At 41.0% G+C, this 25,475-nt stretch overlaps 1 protein-coding gene across 1 annotated transcript in view; it reads right to left on the reverse strand.

Annotated features, from left to right (window-relative positions):
* PDE11A (phosphodiesterase 11A) overlaps positions 1-25,475 on the reverse strand; it is a 461,319-nt gene that overhangs the window by 16,934 nt on the left and 418,910 nt on the right. Inside the window, exon 19 of the mRNA XM_056110237.1 lies at positions 25,014-25,097. Within this exon, the coding sequence (XP_055966212.1) occupies positions 25,014-25,097 (84 nt within the window). The remainder of the gene's footprint in view (positions 1-25,013; positions 25,098-25,475) is intronic.

Below are 25,475 nucleotides of genomic sequence, written 5' to 3' on the forward strand. Positions count from 1 at the left end.
GAAGGAATGGCTGCTGACACAGAAGCCATAGCCTTTGATGAATGGGGCTTCATATAAGGGGTGGATGGAACATGTAACTAAAACACAGTCACATGGCAACAGTCCTCCACACCAGGATGTTTTTTGAAAAAGCAGTACAAATTTTACAAAAATACATAAAATGTATCTTTTTTTGTAAAGTTCAATGTATAAAAATAGATCCCTAAAAACACTTTTTTGCATCTTAGTTTGACATGCACACACATTAATTAACTCTATGGTTTTTGTATCATTTTCAGGTACTCTAATTCTAGGGTTCTTCAAATATAATAGTTAGGATGCCTGTGTGGGAGAAGGCGGAACAAATGCTGAATTACAATTCTGCACCTTCACTGAGAATGGTATTCTGAGGAAAGCATGATGGGCATTCCAAGAATGAATTCTAGAACATTTCATAAGCATTCGTGTTTCCATTTTATAGCATATATTTGAGAATTCCCAAAGAATCAAAAGACCAATTCTTTGTATTAATGAGCTACTTACTCAGTGAGTACCATGCAAGTATAACTAAGCTTTTCTTGTGAGAGTTCAAAATCTATACTCATACTTGGAACCAACAGAGCTAAGATTTGTGATGAAGGAGATATCAAAGTTGGTGCATCCAATGCTCAGCTCTGCAGAAGGCCAGACCTAAAGTATGTATGAACAGTGCTGTGTTTTCAGTAAAAGAACCTTGGAGACAAAAATCCTCTCTTATTTTGGTTGTATTTCTCCATGTGGTAAGGAGATCCCCTTAATTTTAAAACATAATAAAAATGCAAATTGGAAGAGAAAGATTGAGAAGATAAAGGAAGTTTTACATATACCACTGGATTTGTGAAGTAGATAATACAATTAGCTCTTTGTCCTCTTTGTCTGCTATTTATACCCTGGTGGATATTTATGCTAATGTGCTTTCTTTAATTACATTGATAACTCCCTCCAAAAGACTAAGATTTGGGAAAAGTTTATGTTTGTGAAGACAGTGGAATACCACAAATAGTTTACTACATTTTTAAGTGTAGTTTAAAATTTTATGAAAAATTAAAAAATTTCATAATGGTCAACATTTTTAATCTTTTTAATATGGGGGGTTATATTAATTTATTCCTCAAACACTCACCACTTGAAATTAAATAATTATCCTAATAAAAAAGACAAAATCAATTTGTTCTTTGAATAAAATTCTAGAGTTTATATGAAAAAAATACAAGAATATCTAGAAAATACTGAAAGAGTATGGGATGGTAAAATTAGGTTTATCATGGAAATTTATTACAAAGCAATAGGTAAAAGGTAAAGGCCCTCCCGTTGATCGTCGATTTGCTCGAGCGGGCCCAGTAACGTCTCCATTGGAGACTTTGTTGTTACTGTGTCTGGCATATCGAATACTCTCGGTAGCTTGCCGGGCTCTCCGAGAGGGGCGGAGGAATCAAACTCGGGTCGGCCATGTTGGCCGCTTGTAAGACGAACGCCCTACCACTGTGCTAAATATTAATAGAAATCGTATGATTAGGCAGATCAGAATAGAATAGAATGACTAAAAATAGAATCATGTTGAAAGAAATTTAGTACATTTACAAAGGTGACCTTTTAAATCATAAAGTAGAAGATTAGTCAAAAACTGATGGGAAGACAGGAGCAAAAGTATAGCAGACAAGTACATGACTGACTTGGGTTTGATCCAGGGTACCCCATGTGATCCCCCTAAACCCACCAGGAGTTATCTCTGAGGGCAGAGCCAGGAGTAAGCCCTGAGCACTGCCAATATGACCCAAAACCAACCAAACACAAAACCAAAAAGCTTATAGGAAAAATGAGTAGTCAGCTAATAAATCAAAAGTGGACTCTGACTTTACTCTTTACATCCAATAAGACTAAACAACACCAAATAAATTAAGCACGTAGATATAAAAATTGATGTCCTAAAATACAATAGTTTTGTGAAAAAATTTATTTTAAGGTCCAGAAATGTAGCTCTGGTAGAACATTTGCCTTTCATGTGTGAGGCTCTGGGTTCGATCCCTCGCACCGCATAAAAATTTTAATTTTATAATTTTAGAACTAAAAAGTCATTTTATTTATGACAAAAATAAGAAGCAAAGGATTTAAGAATTTGACAAAATAAAAATCAATATATGTTTTTCACAGAATAAAGTGAAAAGATAAATAGTAGAAACCTTAGAAAAATAGCTGCTGTTTTTGCTACAGATAAATTGTGCCGATTAAGGGAAAAATTAGTTTATAGTAAAACACCAAACTAAAGCAAAACAAAAACAAAATGTCTGCAAGTAAATCGGTACTAAAAATATTATCAGAGTCATTTGTGATAAAGCAAATGCAAGTTAAAACTATAATGAGATCAACTTTGCACCTCTCACACTGCTATGACTTAAAAAGTTTGATAACACATTGTTAATTTGAGGAAACAGATAACTCAGACTTTGTTGTTGGAAATATAAATTGGCTGTAACCTCACAGATAAAGGTGGTAATGCTTCTCTAAATCTAAACTGCCTGGATAGGATACTGAATGCTTGGTAATTCTACTTTTGCGCATTTATTCTATAAATAAAGAGTGAAGATGCTATAATTTAGAAAGGTCTTAGTTGTACATTGTCTATAGTAGCAAACTATTAGCAACAACATCAGTATCCACAAATGAATATTTAATGGTGAAATAATTTATTCATCATTAAAAGCATGATACAGCTATCCAAAGAAAAAAGGACAGCTACAATATGAACCCTGAAAAGGAATAATCTCAAAAGTACATCAAGTGTAAAATAGTAAGGCATGTATGTAAGGCATGAAGCAGGATATAAACTTTGTTTATGTGCGTATATGTGCATGTATGACACTGTGGATCTATACACACAATGTACATGTAAGTGTAAAACAGTGCATAAACATGAAGTACAATAGGAGCGTCAAACACCCTACATTTATGTTTATGTTCCTACATTGAGGTCTTTAGAGGCAAACTCAGAAATTTGGTTTAATGTGATTTCCTTTTGAAATCCATTTCCGGGAGAGGAAATGGATTCAGGGATCAGGTCTATATGGAATCATCACTTTTCTCTAATGCCTTTTGTAACTTTTGAATTTTACTTAATGAGCACAAGTAGGCTGACAATTTCTTTTTAAATTTAAGAAGTTTACCATAAATGGATAAGAGAACTAAGCAATCTCTGATTTTGTGTTAGAAAGATTAAATAATAAATAAATAATCTGTGAGGACAAGGATTTAAAACAAAGAGAAATGCTTATTTCAAAAAGGTCCAAGTACTTTCATGCTTTACTTCCCTAATTCTAAAAGCATTTTAGCACCGAAGTGTATGTCACAGTAATGTTATGTATAAACAATCCCCTCCCTCCACTCACCCATTCATATCACAAATCAGGGCTGACTACCTCATTGATCCTAAACATTTCCTCTGAAAAGCGATCAATGTCCTCTGCCTGGCCATTAAATAGATTGTGAAAAACTCTTCAATCCGTATCAGTCTCATATCCTTATTTAGTTCCTCAAATTTGCCCTCAGCTGGGAACTGCACAGGCAACTGGGATTCTGTTGTGTTCACCAGTCATTTGAAGGGCTCCATCCATCATCATTTCTAGGCCTTTTCTGATGCAATGTAGCTTGCTCTTTGTCTTTCTTAAAAACTGAATGGCTGTTAAATTATCCATTTATCTTCCTTCAGATTTTCTGTTCAGTTTCTCAGGCCCTCTCCCGGCTGTCTTTTCTACCTTGTTTGCTGACTTTTCATTCCATTTCCCCTGTTTTTGGAGGCATCTGGGTTCACCATTCTGGTCTTCAAAACAGATTCCCTTGTTCTATCTGCTTTCCACATGTTGAAAATCCCTAACAGGACTCCTTGAGAGTTCTCCCTTTTTCTCTTTTATCCTTTGTGGTTAGCTCTGAAAACTCTGAGGTAACAGGCTTCATGCTTTATTGTGCATTGGGAAAAACCCTAAACAGAAGTCCAGAGACTCAGGTTTTAACTAGTTTTGTCTCTCTCAAGCCCACCACACTGATCTCTCTTGCTTTCTCTTTCCTTATTTAGAGACCATCATCAAGCTTGCTTCCAGGAGATATTTCACTGTTACAAGGCCTGTTGCTTCTGTTTAAGTTGAATCACCTTAAGATTTGTACAGTGTTCAAGCCTCTGCGTGCATTATCTCAGAAGGCAGTAGGTCCTGCTGGCTATGAATTCAGATTTAAAGGCAGAAAACATCTAATACTCATCACTTAATATTTATGTATTTTGGGGCCAGTTCTGTCCAGCCTCAGTTTTCACAGATTAAAAATGTATCTTCCACATTATTCTCCGTCCCTCCCTCCCTCCCTCCCTCCCCCGCTTCCCTCCCTTCCCCTTCCCCCTTCCCTCTCTCCTTCCCTTTCCTAAGACCTTCCAAGTAAAATCTGTTTTACTTTACAAAAAAATGTATCTTCTTGTTCACTTTAGTGTTCCAGTAGTATATACTGGCTTGATATTTCTAAGAGAATTAAATCAGATAATGCTCAGAAAATCAGTCTGGTAACTGGGACTTAGTAATTTCTCAAGAAATGTTATTACTAACTGAATGATATCTTAGTGAGACAGACATTTTGTCTGTTATCCAAATTTAAACCAGAGGCTGCTGAAGCATTTTGAGAATTATTAATGAAAACAATAATAATGAGGGCCAGAGAGATTGCTTAACGGGTGGAGCTCATTTGATTGCAAGAGGCCTTTGATTAATCTCCAGCATTACATGGTCTCCTGAGTACCTCGGGGAGCTAATTCCGATGCCCACTCTCTCACACAGAGCCAGAGAAGGCCCTGAGCACCATGGGATATGGTCCAACAGCATCCTCCCAACCCCAACCCCCAAAGAAACAAGCAAACAAACAAAAAAAAAACAATAATGATGACTCACAGGTCTGGAAGTTATAATTTACGATGTTTACTCTTCCCAAATATTTCCACATACTTCATCTCCTTTCATTCATATGCTTGGAAAAGTGTATATAAATGACCAATTCCATTGCTTCAAGAAGAAAGTCATACCATAATGCCAAATATGTTTTTTCTTTTTTTAAAAAAAAGTGGCAGAGTTAGAGCTGAAGAGATGGTACAGCAAATAAGGTATTTACCTTGGCTGTGGAAGGCCCTGGTATGATTCCTGGCACCACAAACGGCCCCCAAACACCTCTAGGAGCGACCCCTTAACACAAAGCCAGGAGTAAGCCCTAAGCATTGATGGGTATGGCCCCAAACAAAACAAAACAAAACAAAATAAAACAAAAGTAGCATAGTGGTGTTCTCTCATTCAAGCCCATAAACTAGTGATAACAATAGAAAGAAGGTGAAAGTCAATATTTTAATATCATAAGCATGTTATCTAAACTATAATAGCAATAAAAAGAAGTATGTAAAAAAGAAGCCTAAGGATAAAGAGTTTTAGGGGTTTTTTGTTTGTTTGGGGGCCATAGAACAAGGATTGCATGCAAGGCAAGCATCTTACCACCTTCACTATCTCTCTGGTCCATGAGCTTTTAGGCTTTGTGTGCACAGAGGGCAGATTTGGCAGAGGATGCTAAAAATACTCAGCCTTTATTGCCTCATCTTACTCTTCCTTCATTGCCTCTATTTATTTCTCATTATGCCTCTATTCGCTATTTTGATTTGTCAACTATTCAGACCATCTGCATCACTAAGATCATAGATGACATACCAAGTCAGAGTCTTGGAATCAATTCTTCCTTTTATTATTTTACAGTTTCTCCTCGTAGTTGATTCCTCCTTTTGCTTGTCAGTAGCATTGCTTCAGATGCTGAAACTCCCACTAAGTCACTGGATAATTCTGAGCAACAAACATGATCTCTCTAGGCTCTCAACCATGAAATATCACTGTATATCACTGTCCTCCCATTGTTCATTGATTTGCTTGAGCGGGCCCAGTAACATCTCCATTGGAGACTTTGTTGTTACTGTGTTTGGCATATCGAATACGTCACGGGGAGCTTGCCAGGCTCTGCCGTGCGGGCGAGATACTCTCGGTAGCTTGCCGGACTCTCCGAGAAGGGCGGAGGAATCAAACTCGGGTCGGCCATGTTGGCTGCATGCAAGGCAAACGCCCTACCGCTGTGCTATCGCTCCAGCCCAACCATGAAATAAAGACAGAAATGTTCATACCCACCACACATTAATGCAGGAAAGAAGGATACTTGGGGGTGCCTGCTGAAATCTCCAGCTACTGAGGGAACGTGAGAGCTTCCCAGTAGCAACTTTATCATCTGCATTTCCTGGTTCCTTTGTTGTCACTCTCCTGGCCCTGTGCATCAGGTAGTATGATGGGGACTCCCAAATGAGGGTAGTGGAGGCTAGTGGCCCTTAGTGTTTCTGTGTAATTGAGACAATGAACGCCAATAAATAGGATGTGTTTTTACTACTTCAGTCTTTTAAAAAATGTATGGTTCCTTCCCCTCTCCCCTTCCCATTGTTCTTCTTGTGGATGCTATTGCTGTAATGACACAGTGGTGTCCTTGTAATGACAATGATGTTGGGTATCTTTTGCAATGCACACATGCCTGGGGGTGATGGCCTGGGTGCTCCCCAGGTTTGTGCTCCTTTAGTTTTGCTGCTTCCACAAGTACTTGGAGACACGCAAATTATGACTATAGTACTTGTTTGGTATAGCTGCAGTGCTCCCAAAAGTGCCTGCCAGAAATCACATTTCCTAGTGAAAAGGATTACATTGAAAAAGAAATTGCCATACTCCTTTTTGGTAGTGCTTACACAAAATTGGAAATTGTGGCATCAGGGATCACAAACAGCTGGACTTCCAGGTTTGAACAGCAGAGCTGTCAGGATCATACTCAGCACATGTGGGACACCGGGATTTGAAGTGGCGAAGCAGATGCTCTTTCTTAGCCACTACACTATTCCTCCAGGTCCAGTAGAGTGTACTTTAGAGGGAAAAGCAAAGGGGCTGAGATATTTTACCTATTGTTGGGACACAAAGAGGCATTGCAAGGAGCCTGTGACCTGAGCAGATGCTTAAAAAAAGAATAGGATTTTCTGCAGAAAAGGGAAGCAATTGTTGACAGAGACAGCTGTGCAAGACAACCAGAAGTGGTATCTCTGAAGATGCTACTTTTCTGCTTCTGGGTATGTCTGCTTGCTGGGTATGTGGTCATTCAAGAGAAGAGCTTTCTGGTCTCCCAAATTGGCAGCTATTACCTGGCTGCACGGAATGCAGGATATTCCTGGGATCCCATTTTTCAAACTCAGGCTTCAACCAAACTGTCAAAGACTGAATTAGGTCTGCCACTCCTGCCTAACCCTGAAAGCTGCTGAGTTTTAACCTCCAGGATTTGTGAGCGTGACTGCATTTGGAAATAAGATCTTCGCAGAATAACAAAGTTAACGTGAAGACAATATCAGATTAGTGCAGGTCCTCAATTCAATAGCTGATGTCTTTAGAAGAAGCCAAGTAAAGGTAGATATACACAACGGAATACTATGCAGCTTCAAGGAACAATGAAATCAGGCAATTTGCTGCAACATGATTTGAACTGGAAGGTATCATGATGAGCAAAGTAAGCCAGAAGAAGAAAGACAAACACAGGGTGATCTCACTTATCTGTGGAACATAGACTACTAAATGAAGAAATGTATTGTAGTAAAAGGGGGATGCCTAGATCAACTTTGACTACAGTGTTCAGAAGGAGACAGTCAGAAAAGGAAAGAAATGAAGGGCAAGAAGAAAATAAGAAATAATGGGTTAACAGGCATCAGGACTTCAGTTATAGCAGTGATATGAGTGAGGAGGATAGACATACACCCAAGAAACAGATTCAAGAGAACTGCAAACATGAGATCTAAGCATCAACCACTGAAACTTTGTAATGTACCTGTCAAATCTCACAGGTGGGGATGAGGTGAAGGTTGGAATAGGGAGGGAATCTGGGAACACTGGCAGAAGGAACTTGACACTGGTGAAGGGATTGGTGTTGTATGCCTAAAATGCAACCACCAGTAACTTTGTAAATCATGACTCATTAATAAAATAATGATAATAATAATAAGACACAATGACTGAGAGGCACAAGGGGAGAATGGCACACAAGGACAGGCAGAATTATAGTGACACATTGACAAGTGGAAGAATCAAAAGGTCATTGATGCCAGCAGAATTCAGGAGAGAGGCAGAGTTAGGAAGGAAGCAAGAAAGAGTACACTGAGAACTTGACTATGGACTTGTATCCTCTAGAATGAGACCATAGATTTCTGCTGTCTTTAGCCACCCTGTTTTTTGTACGTTTTTGCACTCTGAAGGCAGCTTAGGAAAGAAGTGTCCCTTCTCTGGCTGTACTGGGTCCTTCAGGTCTTGAGTCTTTCATCAGTTCCTTCTGAGCAGCTATAAGTTCCCATCCTATTGGTTTACCCTTCTGCAGACAATCAAGGGCATTCCTTGACTTTTAAGTTCTAATATTTTAGAATATCTTATCTAAAAAATAGTAGATCTGTTGACTTTGAGATTTTATACATTAAAAAAACCAGCTTTCTTATTTCTAATTGTAATCATATAATTAAATAAAACAAACTGTTGAAAAAAAGTGTTGCAATTCAAAATCGTCTTCATTAGGGTTAGAGAGCTCATACAAGGGATAAGGCACTTGTGTATTATCAGTCATGGCAGATCTGATTTTTATTTTCAGCAACCAAATATGGTTACTTGAGCATTGGCAAGAGTAATCCCTGAATTCAGAGCAAGGTGTAAGCCCTAAGCACAACTGGGTATGCATCATTCCCTGCAAAGCACCCCTCCCCTACCTCTTCCCCACCTCTGCCTCCTGCAAATACCCAACATAATTGTCTCTATTAGTCAAAAGGGGAAAAAAAGAAAATGAAAGAATAAATTATGAGTTAATTGATCAGAATACGACAACAATTTCAAAGGATAATGTAAAAATTATGTTAGAAATGTGGGAGTCAGTTAAATGATCAAAGCAGAACACTCACATGTACATGGGTGAAAATATATTTATGTGTTGATTAAAGCTTGGAGGGTCATCTGAGGAAGAATGAAAGGCCCAACTTTCTCATACCAATCTACTCTGGACAACTCAGTATTCTAGAAGCAGTATATGTTTTCTCTATTGTGCTCCCTGTTTCCTTCTGAGTCCTCACTAGTGGTTCACAGCACCTCAACTTCTTTTTTTTCTTTTTGGGTCACACCCGGAAATGCACAGGGGTTACTCCTGGCTCTGCACTCAGGAATTATTCCTGGCAGTGCTCGGGGGACCAAATGGGATGCTGGGAATTTAACCTGGGTCAGCTGAGTGCAAGAAATGCTATCACTCCAGCCTCAGCACCCCACTTCTACTAAAAGTATATTCCAGGGAATTTTGCATTTTTTCTTCTTTTTCGTCTTCTTTTTATCCCTTTGGTTTTGGGGCCACATCAGGCTTACTCCTGGCTCTGCACTTAGGGAGCACTCCTAGTAAGCTCAGTGGATCATATCGAATGCTGGGATCAAGGTCAGCCACATACAAGGCAAGTGCCCTATCTATCCAACATACAATCTCACTAGCCCCAATCTGATCTTTTTTTTTTAACCATGGGTATCAAAGTTCTTTCATTCTCTTCCTATTGCCAAAATAGTTTCCATCTTTTAAAAAGCTCTTTTTTGGGGGGTGGGAGGGGGCGCACCAAGTGGTGATCTTGGCTCTGCACTCAGGGATCACTCCTGGCAGGGCTTGGTGGACCATATGGAATGCTGGGGACTAAACCCCACTCAGCACATGAAGGCCAGGGCCCTATCCACTATACTATCTCTTTGAAAAAGGCTTGTTTTATGTTAAGGGAATTATCAAGAGGATCAGTAGTGAGAGCAAGATGAGTCTTTCATTTTCTTTTGGTAACCTCATTCATTTTACCTGTGAAAGGGCTAGACCAAGGACAGTGTGATGTAAACTCTTTCTGAACAAGGTTTTCATAATAATAAAGTGGGATCCATGGGCTCAGTTGGTCCTTGAGATACTGCTCTTCTTCAGGTCACCATTTGCTCCTGCGCTGAAGGATTCTGTTTTTGTTTTAAAGGGGATGTTTATAAAAGTAGTGTTATGCTAGGCAGAGTGAAATCACCTTTGACCTCTTTTGGGCAATACAGTGGGGGGAAAGCAGCCAAAGAAGGCTGAGAGACATAATCTTAAACACTGTCTCTGTTGTTTATATTAGCTACTTCACTCACCCAAAGTCCATTGCTTTAGATTTCACGATCTACAGGTAAAACCTAGACTGTTAGACATAGGATCCAGAATGAAATTATCTTCTTCCTTTGCAGCTAGAATTCAGTGAAATCCTGCACGTAAGAGTACTTTGTAAATTTAAATTTGTAATTCAAACACTGTCAGCTCAATGGAAAAGTATGCTTAAAAATACTCTGCTAGGTATAGGTCTCTAACATGGATCCTCTTTTTCCAAAAACTTAAGTCAGATAGCAGTTTTGAATTTCATTTTGGACTGGGTCAACTGACTTAAGTATTGGGCTGCTATTGTATTGGTGCCTGGTTCTCTCTGATTATGACTCCGTCTGCTTGTTAGGAAGAGGCAAGTCACCTTGAGTGATTTATCTAATATTTTTACAGCTGCAGCTATGATAATTAAATATAAGAGCAGCAATAGCTGAGGATCCAGATAGTGCCTGCTTGAATTCTCTTAGGAAACATTTAGAATAATACAGAAAATTCTGTTTGACAATTGCATAATAAGAGTGTTTTATGTTTATCTCATGCCTTACTTCCCAGGAGCTCAAACAAAGCTGACCCTTCAAATAAACATTAAGTTCTAGAAAATGTGGAGAAGCACTTAGAGTGCAAAAAGGAATATTTCAGAGGATGGGATTCTTTTCTTGGTTAAAAAAATGAACTTTCCTTTTCTCTCTCTCATCTTAACTCCCTCCCTTCTTTTCCTTTTGAAGAAAATTGGAGGACTTCTAACAAAGTCAGTGAAGAAGTGGTAAACTGGCTTTTCAAATATGCTGCCTAGAAGAACTATAAAGTAATTTAAATAAGGGCAAAATTCCAAATTTTGCATGGACTTGGGTTAAATGAATTTTAACTCCTTGATTCCAAAATAGAAACACTCTTAGAAAGAGTTCTTTGTTCTGGTCAACTGCATAAGGAGTATATCTTACCTTAAATTCTGCCCTCAAAAGTTTTAGTATAGATTGTATTTTTTTGGTCATTTTAATCACTGTATCACTATATCACTGTCGTCCCGTTGTTCATCTATTTACTCAAGCAGGTGCCAATAACCTCTCTATTTCTCCCAGCCCTGAGATTTTAGCATCCTCTCTTTATTCATCTTTTCAGGGTCAGGGGAATGAGACCTGTTATCATTATTCTTTTTGGCATATCGTATACGCCATGGGGAGCTTGCCAGGCTCTGCCCGTGTGGGCAGGATACTCTTGGTAGCTTGCAGGGCTCTCCAAGAAGCATATATATATATAGCTATGATTTGTTGCTTACTGTCTGAACCCCATCAAATATGGTGTGGTCACTGTCACTGTCCTCCCGTTGTTCATCGATTTGCTCGAGCGGTCCCAGTAACGTCTCCATCATGAGACTTTGTTGTTACTGTGTTTGACATATCGAATACCTCTCGGGTAGCTTGCCAGGCTCTGCCGTGCGGGTGAGATAATCTCGGTAGCTTGCTGGGCTCTCCGAGAGGGGTGGAGGAATCGAACTCGGGTCGGCCATCTTTGCTGCGTGCAAGGCAAACGCCCTACCGCTGTGCTATGGAAAATGGGTAGAAAGTGTCATATAATGTATTATTTTATTATTTTTTTATTTTCATCTTTTTGCTTTTTTGGGTCACACCCAGCGATGCTCAGGAATTACTCCTGGCTCTGCACTCAGGAATCACTCCTGGCGGTGCTCTGGGGATCATATGGGATGCTGGGAATCGAACCCGGGTTGGCCGTGTGCAAGGCAAACACCCTACCCACTGTAATATTGCTCCAGCCCCTAATGTGCTATTTTAATATGAATGCATAATGGTAGCTTGAGTTCACAAAATGCATAGGAATAGGAATAGATTAAGAAGTGATATATAAAAACCAGGTTTTCTGTTTTTAAATTTTTTTACTTAAATTTTTAACATTTAATTTAAAAAGTATGATTTTTAAAGTTATTGATAGTTGAGTTTTTAGGTATGTAATATTCTAGCACCAATACCCACACCAGTGTCAACTTCCCTCCACCACAAAAAAGTTTTTTTTTAAGTTGCATAAAATGATACAAATTAAAGTTCATTTCATTTACACAAAAAGACATAAAGCTCATTGTTTTATTAACCCAAATTTATTTCTGAAGATGAAAGATATCTATCTCCTTAAAACCAAACATCCTGGCATATCAGATATTCTGCAAGAATACGAGACATAGTCAAAGGTGTGAGACACCTTGGCCAGCCACACATCTTTCATGGTGTAATAAGCAACAAAATCTTGGATGTTCTTTTATTAAAATTCTCATTTCCCTGCTTTAGTAATTTATCCTACACAGCACAGTATTATCTTTTCCTGTTTTTTAATTGAATCACCGTGAGATACAGTTACAAGCTTTCATGTTTGAGTTTCAATCATACAATGATCAAACACCCATACCTCTACCAGTGCACATTCTCCACCACCAATGTCCCCAATATACACCCCCTTTCCCACCCTCCCCCTGCCTCCAAGGCATACCATTTCTTGCATTTAAGAACTATTAGAGACCATAAGATGAAAAGTCTTCTAAGTCTAAGAAAGACTGTGTTTTAGGGCTGGAGAGAATCCAAAGTTTAAGGTGCTTGCCTTGCATATGGCTGCAGTTGTGACCCTGTTTGAATATTGCCAATGTTGGATGAGGCCCCTGAGCACTTCTGGGTATGGTCCTCCCCCTAAATGGATTATTATGTTTTAATCACAATAGTGTTTTACTATAACTTACTTAAATCATGCATAAATATGCAATATAGTTCCTTGAAATATGTACGTTAACTCTATTAACTTGAATATTAAAATAATAAGAAGATTATATTTTCTGGAAGTACTGGATAAAAGAAAATTTCAACTACCCTTTTTCTTTTCTGAGCAATTTCTTTTTTTTTTTCTGAGAAATTTCTTTTTTTCTTTTTCTTTTTTTTAAAATTTTTATTAGTGAGACACCATGAGGTACATCAACTACCCTTTTGTTAAAAAGTCAAAACCCTGAAAAATTCATGGCTATAAACTGGTCTTTTGCATTAGAATTAAGGGTCAATTCAACCATGATGAGAACTAAACTACATTCTAAAAGGATATCATAGGCCATATACTTCAGATTATGGGCAAGGCTATAACAGTGCATATTCCTGATGAGAGGTTTTATATATTTATAGGTGACAATTTAAAATATTATAAGCTACTTCATACATCTCACTGCGTATCTTTCATTCTGCAATTTGCATGCCATTACTCATTCGTCTGTTTCTTCATTCCTTTGTTCAGCTCACCTTTGTTACAATGTGCTAGGTGCTGTGTTAGGTACCAGGAAATGGTGGTGCCAAGAAACTAGTCTGTAGAAAAGAGAGACAGAAATCACATCATAATACAGAGTGTGCGATGATGAAGAGGAGAGGGTGCTGTCCAGACATGGGATGGGTGCTAAGGTTAGGCAGAGGAAGTGACAGACTGGGTCACCATCTTCTAGACAAAAGGCAAAGGAGTGTTAGTCTCCTATTTTGTTTTGCTCCATGGCTTGGAGGCCAGCCACACATGCTAGGGGAAAGACAGCTCAGATAGAGAAGGGAGCACCAAATAAAGGGTGTTGGGAGGATCCTCCCAGGATGGGAGAAGCATGCTGAAAGTAGACTATAGACCAAACATGACTGCCACTTAATGCCTCTTTTGCAAACTTCAATACCCAAAAGGAGAGAGAGGAACAAAAGGGAATGCCCTGCCACAGAGGCAGGGTGGGATGGGGGGATGGGAGGTGGGAGAGATACTGGGACCCGTGGTGGTGGAGAATGGGCGCTGGTGGAGGGATGAGTACTTGATCATTGTATAACTGAAACCCAAGCACAAAAATTTGTAAGGTCAACAACTGTACCTCATGGTGTTTCACTAATAAGAATTTTTTTAAAAAGGCAAAGGAGTAAAGGCAAGGGAAGTCAGACTAGAGGACTAGTAAGTCGTCTGGTTTGGAGCAAAGTGTATCCAGGCGAGAAATGGGTGGAAGGAATGAGACCCACTATTAAAGGGGATCAGAATAAGGAACAAAGGGTTCTGGAAGGTATCTTACAGATGATGGAGTTAGTTTCCTGAAATTTTTAAGCAGGGGGAGGACCATGTTTTATTTGTAAAAAAAATTATCTTTCAATTCTTTTAAATCGAGGTTATATCAGTTTGCAAGAGAACAAGTATACTTATATATTTTAGTGGTTCAGTGTCACCACCACACCCACCACTACAGTTCCCTGACCTGCCACCACTGGCCACTGGACCCTTTCAGCTTCCACCTCCTTTGGTAACCCAGAGTCTAAGTTTGTTTGTTTTTCTTGGATATTATCTGTGCCCCTGCTATATTTATTTACATCCTAAACATGAACAAGATTTCTAACTTATTTCACTTAAGGGGAGTCACCCTCTCTCCTCTGCCACCACCATGTGTAGATATTTTTCAAAAGGAAGACAATTTTGACAGAAGTTTGGAAGAGACATACATATTGTAAAAATGACATAATGGAGGGACATATATATATCATAAAAATGACACTGAGAGATAGATAGTATAGCAGTCAGGGTCACTGTCACTGTCCTCCCGTTGTTCATCGATTTGCTCGAGCGGGCCCAGTAACGTCTCCATTGGAGACTTTGTTGTTACTGTGTCTGGCATATCGAATAGGTCACAGGTAGCTTGCCAGGCTCTGCCGTGCGGGCGAGATACTCTCGGTAGCTTGCCGGGCTCTCCGAGAGGGGCGGAGGAATTGAACTCGGGTCGGCCATGTTGGCTGCATGCAAGGCAAACGTCCTGCCGCTGTGCTATCGCTCCAGCAGTCAGGGTGCATGCCTAATTGTGCCCAGGTTTGATTCCTGGCACCACATGGCGCCCCCAAGCATTGTCGGGTGGAGTCCTGGAGGCTCTGGCATCACTGAGGTGGCTGTGTATCCCTGGAACTGCGGGACCCGAGCAGCATTGTGCCCTAGAGTCCTTGAGCTGAACTCATAGTCAGCTGATCAGGAATCGCTAGTTAGGACTCTAAATCTGAGCACTGCTTGGGAGGAGCCCCAAAGGCACTGTTTAGCTATTGTTTTTTTTTTTTATTTTAAAATTTTGTTTTTGGACCACAACTAGAGGTGCTCAGGGTTTACTCCTGGCTCTGCGCTCAGTACTCACTCCTGACAGGGCTTGGGGAACCAAGGGGTGCTGGGATTCAAACTCAGGATGGCTGCGTGCAAAGCAAATGTCTCGCCGTTGAACTATCTCTCTTGGCTCAATTATATAGCTAATGACCTAGAGACTATTCTCAGAAGAGCTGGGGTGGGAGGCAGATGGGGCTGCTGGGGACTGAACCTAGGGTCTTACACACTTAAGCTCCCCTGTTGGGGCACCCAGAGTGGTATTTTTGCATGTTTATATTTTTATTCCATCCCTATTTGATAAACAGTTTATAGAGAAATTTGAAGTAAGCAGGTTTTACTATCAACACTCAGCTGTAAGTCTAGTTATATGCAACAAGGACAAAAATATGAAATATTTTGAGGCCTGTCATCCCTACCGGTTACATCAGTTGCCATCTCTCATTTCAGCAAATAGTGGTTTTCCACTAGAAACAACAAACGGTTAGCTTGAGAGAGAATTACCTTCCATGCTAGCTTTGTGTGGTTTAAAACACACACACACAGATACACACAGACACAGACGCACACACACACAGACACACACACACAGAGGATTTTGAAATTCCAGTACTCCCATCTTACTAAGAACCACAGATCACAGATCACAGATCATCCTGTTATTCGTCGATTGCCTCGAGCAGGCCCCAGTAACGTCTCCTTCATCCTAGCCCTGAGATTATATTCAAGGCTCTTTAGGAGAATGAGACCCATCATTGTTACTGGTATTTGGCATATTGGGTACGACACAGGGAGTTTGCCAGACTCTGCCGTGTGGGCAGGCTACATTCGGTAGCCTGCCAGTTTGTCAAAGTAGGAATGAGATGTCATAATAAAATGTTCCGGGATCTGGTTCCGGGATCTGGTTTTTATAGTCTCTGAGTCTTGGCTGCTGATGGGATTACACGGCGCCATGGGGCCAGGTGGTGGGTGTGACCCCCGCCTACTGGAATTTGGAGGATCTGGGTGGAGGATGCTCGACTCCAATTCGAGTAGGCTTGGAGATCTCGGCCCCGGAACCCACGTGGTTTTGTCCCTCTGCCGGTACCTTCAGGTGTGCGGAGAGGGGTCTCAGCATGGTGGTGTCTGGTCCTGGAGGTCTTTGGCTGCCGGAGCCCTGGTCGGGGCGGGGAGGAAAGCTCAACCCGCTCCCCTCCAACGGGCCCCGGCGAGGAACAGCCAGGCGCGGGGGCAGACTGCACTGTTCTCGTCCGGGATCTGATTTTTATAGTCTCTGAGTCTAAGAACCAGACCTGACTAAATCAGACGATCGGTTTTACTGAAAAATTCTAATGAGGAGAGCAACAAGGATACCATAAAAAAGGCAGTTCCTATCAGAAAAAGGAAGTGAAATTCAAAACATCCCAAGTGGCTATTGGGAAGGGGAAAAGAAAAGGGGCAAAGGAAGCCAAAAAACTGGGAGGGAGAGAGAAAAGAGAAAAGGGAGCAGAAAGAAAGTGAGGTGAGGGCCAAGAGAGACAGTACAGAGGGTTTGGTTCAAGTAATCTCATATGGTCCCGCCAGGCGTAATCCCTAAATGCAGAGCCAGGAGAAAGCCCTGAGCACTGCTGCCAGGTGTGACCCCCAAACAAACAAACAAACAAACAAAACAAACAAAATGAGAATGAAAACAGAAATGAGTGTCCTGCCTCTGTGTTCCCTACTCCTTAGGGTGAAGCTCTCGGTGTGGGTGTGGTGTACACATTGAATCTGAGTTTAATTCAGGGAAACGATGGAATTTCGGTAGAATAAGAAGGCTTGACGGGAATAGACCACGCAGCTGGCCGTGTTTATCTGGAGAGGTAGCGTCAGAGTCTACGAGCCTCAGCAGCGGGAGCTGGAGGCAGTGCCTGACGCCACATCCATGGCACCACTTCCCCAGCCTTACACACAGGGGCCACCGTGGGGCCCGATCAAACCCATTAGAGAGCCTCAGTGTCTCCAGCAGGAAACTTGCCGCTGGACTGGGTGCGAGGGTAGGTCAGGGAAGGGAACACCTGACATGGTGAGGGGAAAATGCCTGCCATAAAGGCAGGCTACGGGGTCAGAGGTTATGGGAACATTAGGAGGAAGGAAGTAGACCCTGGTGAAGGGACTGGGTTGTTGGAACATTGTAGCACTGTAGCACTGTCCTCCCATTGTTCATCTATTTGCTCGAACGGGCACCAATAATGTCTCCATTGTGAGACTTGCTGTTACTGTGTTTGGCATATCAAATACGCCACAGGGAGCTTGCCAGGCTCTGTCCTGCAGGTGGATACTCTCAGTAGCTTGCCTGGCTCTCCGAGAGGGGTGGAAGAATCGAACCTGGGTCCGCCGCATGCAAGGCAAACACCTGCTGTGCTATCACTCCAGCAAGTTAATTAATTACAGTGGAGCGTTGTAATTCAGGTGATTTCATTTCATTTTTTCATTTCATCATCCTGTTATTCGTCGATTGCCTCGAGCAGGCCCCAGTAACGTCTCCTTCATCCTAGCCCTGAGATTATATTCAAGGCTCTTTAGGAGAATGAGACCCATCATTGTTACTGGTATTTGGCATATTTGGTACGCCACGGGGAGTTTGCCAGACTCTGCCCTGTGGGCAGGCTACATTCGGATAGCCTGCAAGTTTGTCCAAAGTAGGAATGAGATAATAAGATGTCATAAAAAAGATGTCCTGATAAGATGTTCCGCGGCCACGCAGTTCCGGAAGCTGGATTTTATAGTCTCTTTGTTAATTCAGGTGATTAAAAAATTATTTTAAAATAGAGGGGTCTTTCTCCCCATAAGGTCGCAGACCCTTTAGGATAGGTGAGCTTGCCTGGCAGCTAGATGTCAGCCAGGGAAAAGGAATAGCTCTGACTGGGAGTAAACATCCCCCAGGGACCTATTTCCCAACAGACTGAAATACTTGAATTGTCCAATTTAAGTAACAATCCCTGAATGCTCTCCACCTTATCCCATTGCCAGGAAAAGGTGTAGCCAGATGGGTAAATTACAGTGATATGAGAAAATTACATTTTCTTTCTTCCCTCCCTTCCTTTCTTTCTTGAGTCTTCTTTTTTTGTGGGGAGGGGGGTTGTTTTGTTTTTGTTATACATGATCTCATTCTTTTTTTTTATCTCCTATTTACATCGTGTCACTCTGTCACTCATCATTGATTTTTTTTTCCCAAAAATTGGATACAAGATCTGACTCAATTGGGAATACTGAATCATTTCTAAGATACTTTTATTGGTACCCACAAACATTATTTGAAATAGCATCTTAGTTATCTTTTCCAATGGATTATTTCTAATTCCTAGACTTTACACTTTCAAGTGTGATTTTAAAGTTTTCTCTCTTTTTTCAGATAGCCTATTCATAATTGCGTTAAGTAGAGTGCATTTTCCCAAAATAACCCTATCAACTGAATACAGAAAGAAAAGTTTAACATTACAATAATCAGAGGCTGGAGCAATCCTACAGTGGGTAGGTCATTTTCCTTGCATGCAGCTGACCAGGGCTTGATCCCAGGCATCCTTTATGTTCCTCTGAACCCGCCAGGAGTGATTCCTGTGTGCAGAGCCAGGAGCAAGCCCTCAACATCACTGGGTGTGGCCCCCAAACCAAAAATAGAAAAAGTTACAATAACCATAACATATGACATCCTGCCTTTTGCAGAGACCCTTTAATAACTGTAAAAAGAGATAATACTCTAGTCTTTTTCCCTTTTGGAATGGAGAGAATTTCTCTGGTTAGTGCTTGTCCACTTCAAACCCTTTGACATCAATTTGTGAAAAAAAATCTGCTCCAACATAAAGACGCAGTTTGGGATGAGCTGCAAATCTGATTCTGTGACGAATAAAAATGAATTTTCTCAGTCCATAACACACATAAGATGTCCCCGTGTCTCACTGCAATCTAGGTATGCTGAGGTTTGATTATGTGTGAATAGAAATAAAGGGCAGAAACTTGGCTTGTTCGTGCAAGAAGCAGCTCAGTATGAAGCTGCGACATCAGGTTTTCTGTTTATCCCTAAGGCTGGTACCACAGTGACTTCAAAGTTTGATGGGTATTTTTTTTCCATCCTTCTTTCTTTCTTTCTATTTTTCCTCCCTCCAAAGATGTTGAGCAGCAGGCTAATGGATCCCCAGCAGGGTGCAAAGACAGCAGAAAGCAAAGGAATCAGATGTCAATGTATTCCTGTGAGATACCCTGCTAGGACAGAGCTAACTAACCAGGACTTTAGTCTTCTCTTGGGGAACACGCTTTGATGGTTCCCTGCCCACTCCGGGCTTCCTTATATGCTTCCTGATTAAAATGCTGTCACAGATAAATCATGAATCACTTCTGCCTGTTAGGATCAAATTCTTTCTTCCTTCCCTTTTTTCTTTTTATTTAAAGAAAAGTGTAGACCCATAAGATTAAAAAGATAAGCAAGTTCTAGAGAATTGTACACTTATAATTCTTATAACACACGTATACAAACAGCTCCCTATGACTCAATTATCTTTGGATTAGGATGACTCTGCAGGTTCTTACCCTATCCTCTAGTTTTATTTATACTTTTGGGAGCTTTTGGGGGGAAAACACCCTGCTGAGTTCAAGGATCATTCCTGGTGGTGTTGGGGGATCGTATGGGGTTCCAGAGAATGAACCTGGGAGGCCACATGAAATGCAAGTATTGTACTATCTCTGGCCCCCCATTTATAAATTTTTATATATTTTCTGTCATTTTATTCAGTCCTGAGCTTTTAGATAATTTAATAATAGATTTCCTCCCAGAAATTTGTTATTTTTAAGTAACAAAGGATCTCCAAATTACACTTAAAGATTCTAATTTTTATCACCCCTGTAAAAAATTAACTAGCACACTTCTCATAAATGATTCATGTGAAAGAAAAGAAAATACATATAATTTTTTAATATCTTAAATCTTTTGTTCTCTACCAGAGACATTATTTTGCCTTTTATTTTCATTATGTTTTTTCCTACAATTTCCAATATGAGCAGACTTTGGAAGGCAGGAAGCGTTTCTGTTTTCCTTCAACATTAGCACATGTTGCCCGGAAACTGAAGTTGTCCCTGAGTTAAGAGTTTTGGTGTAACCTGCAATGCGCAGTCAGCATGCCCAGGTGCCCATGGTATGCGTTCCCACTTAAAAACCCATAAAAAGCCCTTTGAGCCCTGAGAGACCACACAACATTTCCCCAGTTCTTGGAGGAGAGAAAACACATCCAATTGGAGAACATGTGCAAAGAACTTGATTTTGATATCTGACGAGCACAACCCTTTTCACAAAACCAGAATGTAAAGCCAAATTATTCAGTAAAAGTCAATGAAGTAAAAATACTGCCTGAAAGTCCTCTTTGTATGTCCTGCCCAGCTGTCTCTCCCCTCTCCCCTGTCCTGTTCCTCTGCTGCTTTGCACCCAATAGCCTCCCCCACTGACTGTCTTTGGAGAGTTTTCACCCCCTCCAGACTCCTCTCCATAAGGCTTCTCCAGCCAGGAGATACAGCTCTGTCCATAGGTGACTTTAGGCTCTCCGGAGGTCTAATGCCACTCAGGAGGCAGAATGCTTTCTAATAGAAGGTTCAGTCTTTGTTTCTTATATATTATCATCTATCCTTTTACCCTATCCCAAGTGGATTTATCAAGACCACATTGAGTTCTTTTGCTACCTAATCAGGCAACATCATTTCAATCAAATTTGGCATTCCTACATACTTTCTCATAGACCTTCTACTCCCCCAGATGCCTTAGGATTGTGCCTGCAAGCTCAAAACCCCAAACTGGCCCTTCAGTCACCACCTGAATCCCTGTAGAGCTCTTTGTCTTTGTCACTGGTGTCTCATTAGTGGAATTCCTTGGATGGTGACTGATTGCCTCCAGGGTTGTGTCGGCCCAGTGACTGATCCCAATTTGGTGACAGCTCTGGCAATTACTTTGAGAATACCCAGTTAAAGAGCAGGAAAAAACCAATTACACGAAAAGGAATAAAGTAGGGGCTCTTAGAGAAGTACTTACGATCACTCCACAAAGTTTCAATTGAAGGGATCTTTGAAATGCTGGTTTCAAAACTTGATAAAGAACTTTTAACTTAAAAATAGAGGATGGGGAAAGTGGAGAGTACCAAAGAGTTAGCACAGGGGTTAAGGTGTTTGCCTTGCATATAGTCAATCCCAGCTCAATTCCTGGGACCCCATATAGTTCCCTGAGCACTGTTATGAGTGATCCCTGAGCTCAGAGGCAGGAATAGGCCCTGAGCACCTCCAGATACTGCCTCCAAACCAGAAAACAATTGGGGGAGGTGATTATAAATAATTTATAAGTGAGCACAATTTGGGGACAGAGAGATAGTAAGGGGATAAAGTGCTTGCCGTACATGCAACAAACCCTGCTTTGAAGCCCAGGCACCATATATGGTTCCCCAAGCAAAGCTAGAAGTCACTCCTGAGCACAGATCCTGGAAAATCTCCTGGTCCTGCCAGGTATGATTCTAAATGCCCCATTCAAAAAAAGAAGGGATTAATATTTTTTTGTTAACTGAGAAGATAAAGTAGCAGATAAGAACACAGCCTTGTACAAACAGTTTTTTCCACATTCCTCTTCGGCATGCAATGACTCTCCCCAGTTAGTTTAATAACAAGAAAAGATGATAGAGGAAACGACAGCAGAGAAGTATCACTGTCACTGTTCTCCCATTGTTCATCGATTTGCTTGAGAGGGTCCAGTAACGTCTCCATTGTGACAACTGTTACTGTGTTTGGCATACAGAATATGAGAAGTGTAGGGAACTAAAAGGTCACAACTCCAAAACCAGGGCACAGGTAAAAGGAACACAATGATAATTTGGAAGGGGGACTCATTCAACCTTGTCACACTCTAATTTCCTGCAGGTGGAAACAGAAACCCCTCTCTCTTTACGGATGAGCAGTAAATTCAATGGATGTGAAAAATCAAGACTGGCAGATAATGTCAATATTGCTCCGTACATCCAGGAACCTGCCATTTCCCAGCTTAAATGAAAGTAACTTTCTTTTATAACTTGAAGATTTCAGAGTATTTAATCAGAAGTATAGATAAGCACAAATGACTGTGAATTAATAATGAAGAAATTAAAGTAACATAGAAAAGCACAAGGGTTTCCCTTCCCCCACCAGCATTTACTATAGCTAATGATGTACGAAACATGTGAAGGCTTGGGGTTCATTCCAAAGTAGCTTTGCAAACCTGTGCCAAAATTGTATCAGTCCTTTTTCCCTCTAATATTTAGCTTCATCCCCTGAGGCTTTATTCACAGCAAAAGAACTTATTTTTTTTTTTTTTTGCATTTTGGGTCACACCCAGCGATGCACAGGAGTTACTCCTGGCTTTGCACTCAGGAATTACTCCTGGAGGTGCTCAGGGGACCATATGGGATGCTGGGAATTGAATCAGGGTTGGCCGCATGCAAGACAAAATATGCCCTACCTGCTGTACTATTGCTTCAGCCCCAAAAGGAAATTTTAATTTCAAAAAACATATACTTATTCCATTTATTGCATACATTTACACATGAAACTGATGGCATTAAAAATAATTCAGTGTGATCTATAGTCGGCTTAGCAAATCAAGGCCTACCTGACCCAGTGGCTGTCGGCTGTGTGTTTTGGGGCCCAGCTTAGTCAGTGAGCAGGTAGAGAGGATGGCAGGAGCAGGCAGGTGGACATTACTGGATCCTTTTACAATAAAGGATGCCTCATTCTTGACTTAAAAAAAAAAAACCCAGATAGGGCCAGAGAGATCATACAACAGGTAGCTCACTTGCCTTGTACACAGCAGGACCTGGTTCAAATTCCCAGCATCATACTTGATCCTCAGAAACCTCACCAGGAGTGAACCATGAGCACACAGCCAGGAGTAAGCCCTGAGTGTGTGTGGTCTCCAAACCAACCAAAACACTCGCACCCTCACCTCGAACTTTCATTACTACATAAGAGGTTTTGTTTCATTTATAACTGCAATAATTTACTACTGATTATTTTAAAAACTTTGATGTTACGCTATTGTGTACTTAGTAGAGAACATAACACAAAAGAATGAATTTACTTTTATTATTTATAGTCCCCGGGGCTCCGGCCAGCTTCTCCGGGCTGGAGCGATAGCACAGCGGTAGGGCGTTCGCCTTACAAGCGGCCAACATGACCGACCCGAGTTCGATTCCTCTGCCCCTCTCGGAGAGCCCGGCAAGCTACCGAGAGTATTCGATATGCCAGACACAGTAACAACAAAGTCTCCAATGGAGACGTTACTGGGCCCGCTCGAGCAAATTGACGATCAACGGGAGGGCCTTTACCTTACCTTTTACCTTATTTATAGTCATCAAAAATCACATTTGGATTTCAAATGGGCGGCCTAGATTTTTTTCTTTTAGTGTAACATGACAGGGCTCAGCAGTTCCTAGAGTGCCAAACACAAAGTGTTAGCTAAGCCTGAAACTGAATGGTTGTGAGGTCCTTAAAAAACAATAGTGTGTTTTTAATGACCTTGCACAGAGTGAGGAACTGAAGCGGTCCTGTTTGCCCTGCATGTGTTTCTCCCTTTGAAGTTAGAAAAGCAGCTCAGGCTGATGGAGCTAGGTGGGGGGTAAGGAACTCGCCAGGTTTTATACATGAAAGCAAAGGCTTAGGAGAGAATTAAAAGCCAATGTACACTAAGCTGTAGTGCTAACTGATGCCAGCTCTAATCCATCCTCAGAAAGAGGAGCATGAACATTCAGAGCCCCAGACACTTGTCTCCTTGCCAGAAGCAGGAGTCAGAACGCCAAGTAGGACTGGAAAGCAAGAGTGCCTCTTCCTTGGGACAGGCATTGCAGAGAGAAAGATTTTTAAAAACTATATATTTTTGGTTTTGTGGCCACCCCTGGTTGTGCTCAGGACTTACTCCTATCTCTGACTCAGGAATCACTCCTGTTTATGCTGGGGGAGGGGGGGATTTTATGTGGTCTCGGTCATTGAATAGAGGTCTTCTGCATGGAAGGCAAGTGCCTTACTTGCTGTACTATCTCTCTGGCCCAAAAGGTAGAATTTTTTTTATATGGAAAAGAGCTTTATAACACTTCATGGTACACATAATGGGGTCGGAGCAGAAAACCACATTTCATGAATCCCTTGTGCCTCACACGATGAAAATAATTAAAGCAGATAAAATATTGGAGAAATTCAAAATTAATCAAAGTTAAATTTTTTTCTTTCCTTTTTCTTTTTCCTTAAGGAACTTCTTGGAATATTCAATACTGAACTGCTCCTGGGAGGCCGCAGACACTGGAATTGATAAGTCTCTATGAGGTGGTGTCTGTTTGGCATGACTGCAGACTTGTGGGGCACAGTTTGGGAAACGATTGAGAGCTATGTAGCCTGTGTGGAATATGTGTCAGGAGGAGAGAACCCAGGTCTCCAGCCTCCTACTACCAGCTCTTCCAGGAAGGGCCCGAAGTTGACACCCAGAGTTCCTAGCTACATGCACACCTACCCTGGAATGGTCTATTAAAGCAAATATTTGCAAAACTATAGAGACGCTTACCACTGATCTGGCTCAGCTAGGATCAGCAGCCCTTCACAAATAAGATTACCTGATACAAGGGCATGCAGATGCTATCGATCCACTCCAGTTGCAACCGAGGCAATTCATCTTTTCGGTTCCGATCAAAAATAGCCTAGAACAGGGACAGAGAATATTTTATCACACTGGAGAATCTTAAAGGCACTATGTCATAAACTGTGCCACAAGGATTCCATTTTTACTAACAGAACGTTTCTCAAAACACAATCGATCCTTATATGCACTTTTCCCCTCTCATGTATGATGAGAAATAAAGTATTTTCACCTCTTTTTATGAGATTTGTAAGTGAATTTATTTGACCTTTATTGCATGCAACTCCTTGGGGCCAAAAATCTGTCTTCAGATATAGGTGACTGTTACTAAATCAAGTCATGAGAGCACTGGGAATTGGGTAAAAGTAAAAGGGAAATGGGGGTGTTTTACTGCCACAAAAATAGAGCAGGGGCTTATTTTTATAGTGGAAGAGATTGG

Source organism: Sorex fumeus, unplaced genomic scaffold (genome assembly GCF_029834395.1).
Source record: "Sorex fumeus unplaced genomic scaffold, SorFum_2.1 ptg000009l, whole genome shotgun sequence".
In the NCBI taxonomy this organism is placed as follows: Eukaryota; Metazoa; Chordata; class Mammalia; order Eulipotyphla; family Soricidae; genus Sorex; species Sorex fumeus.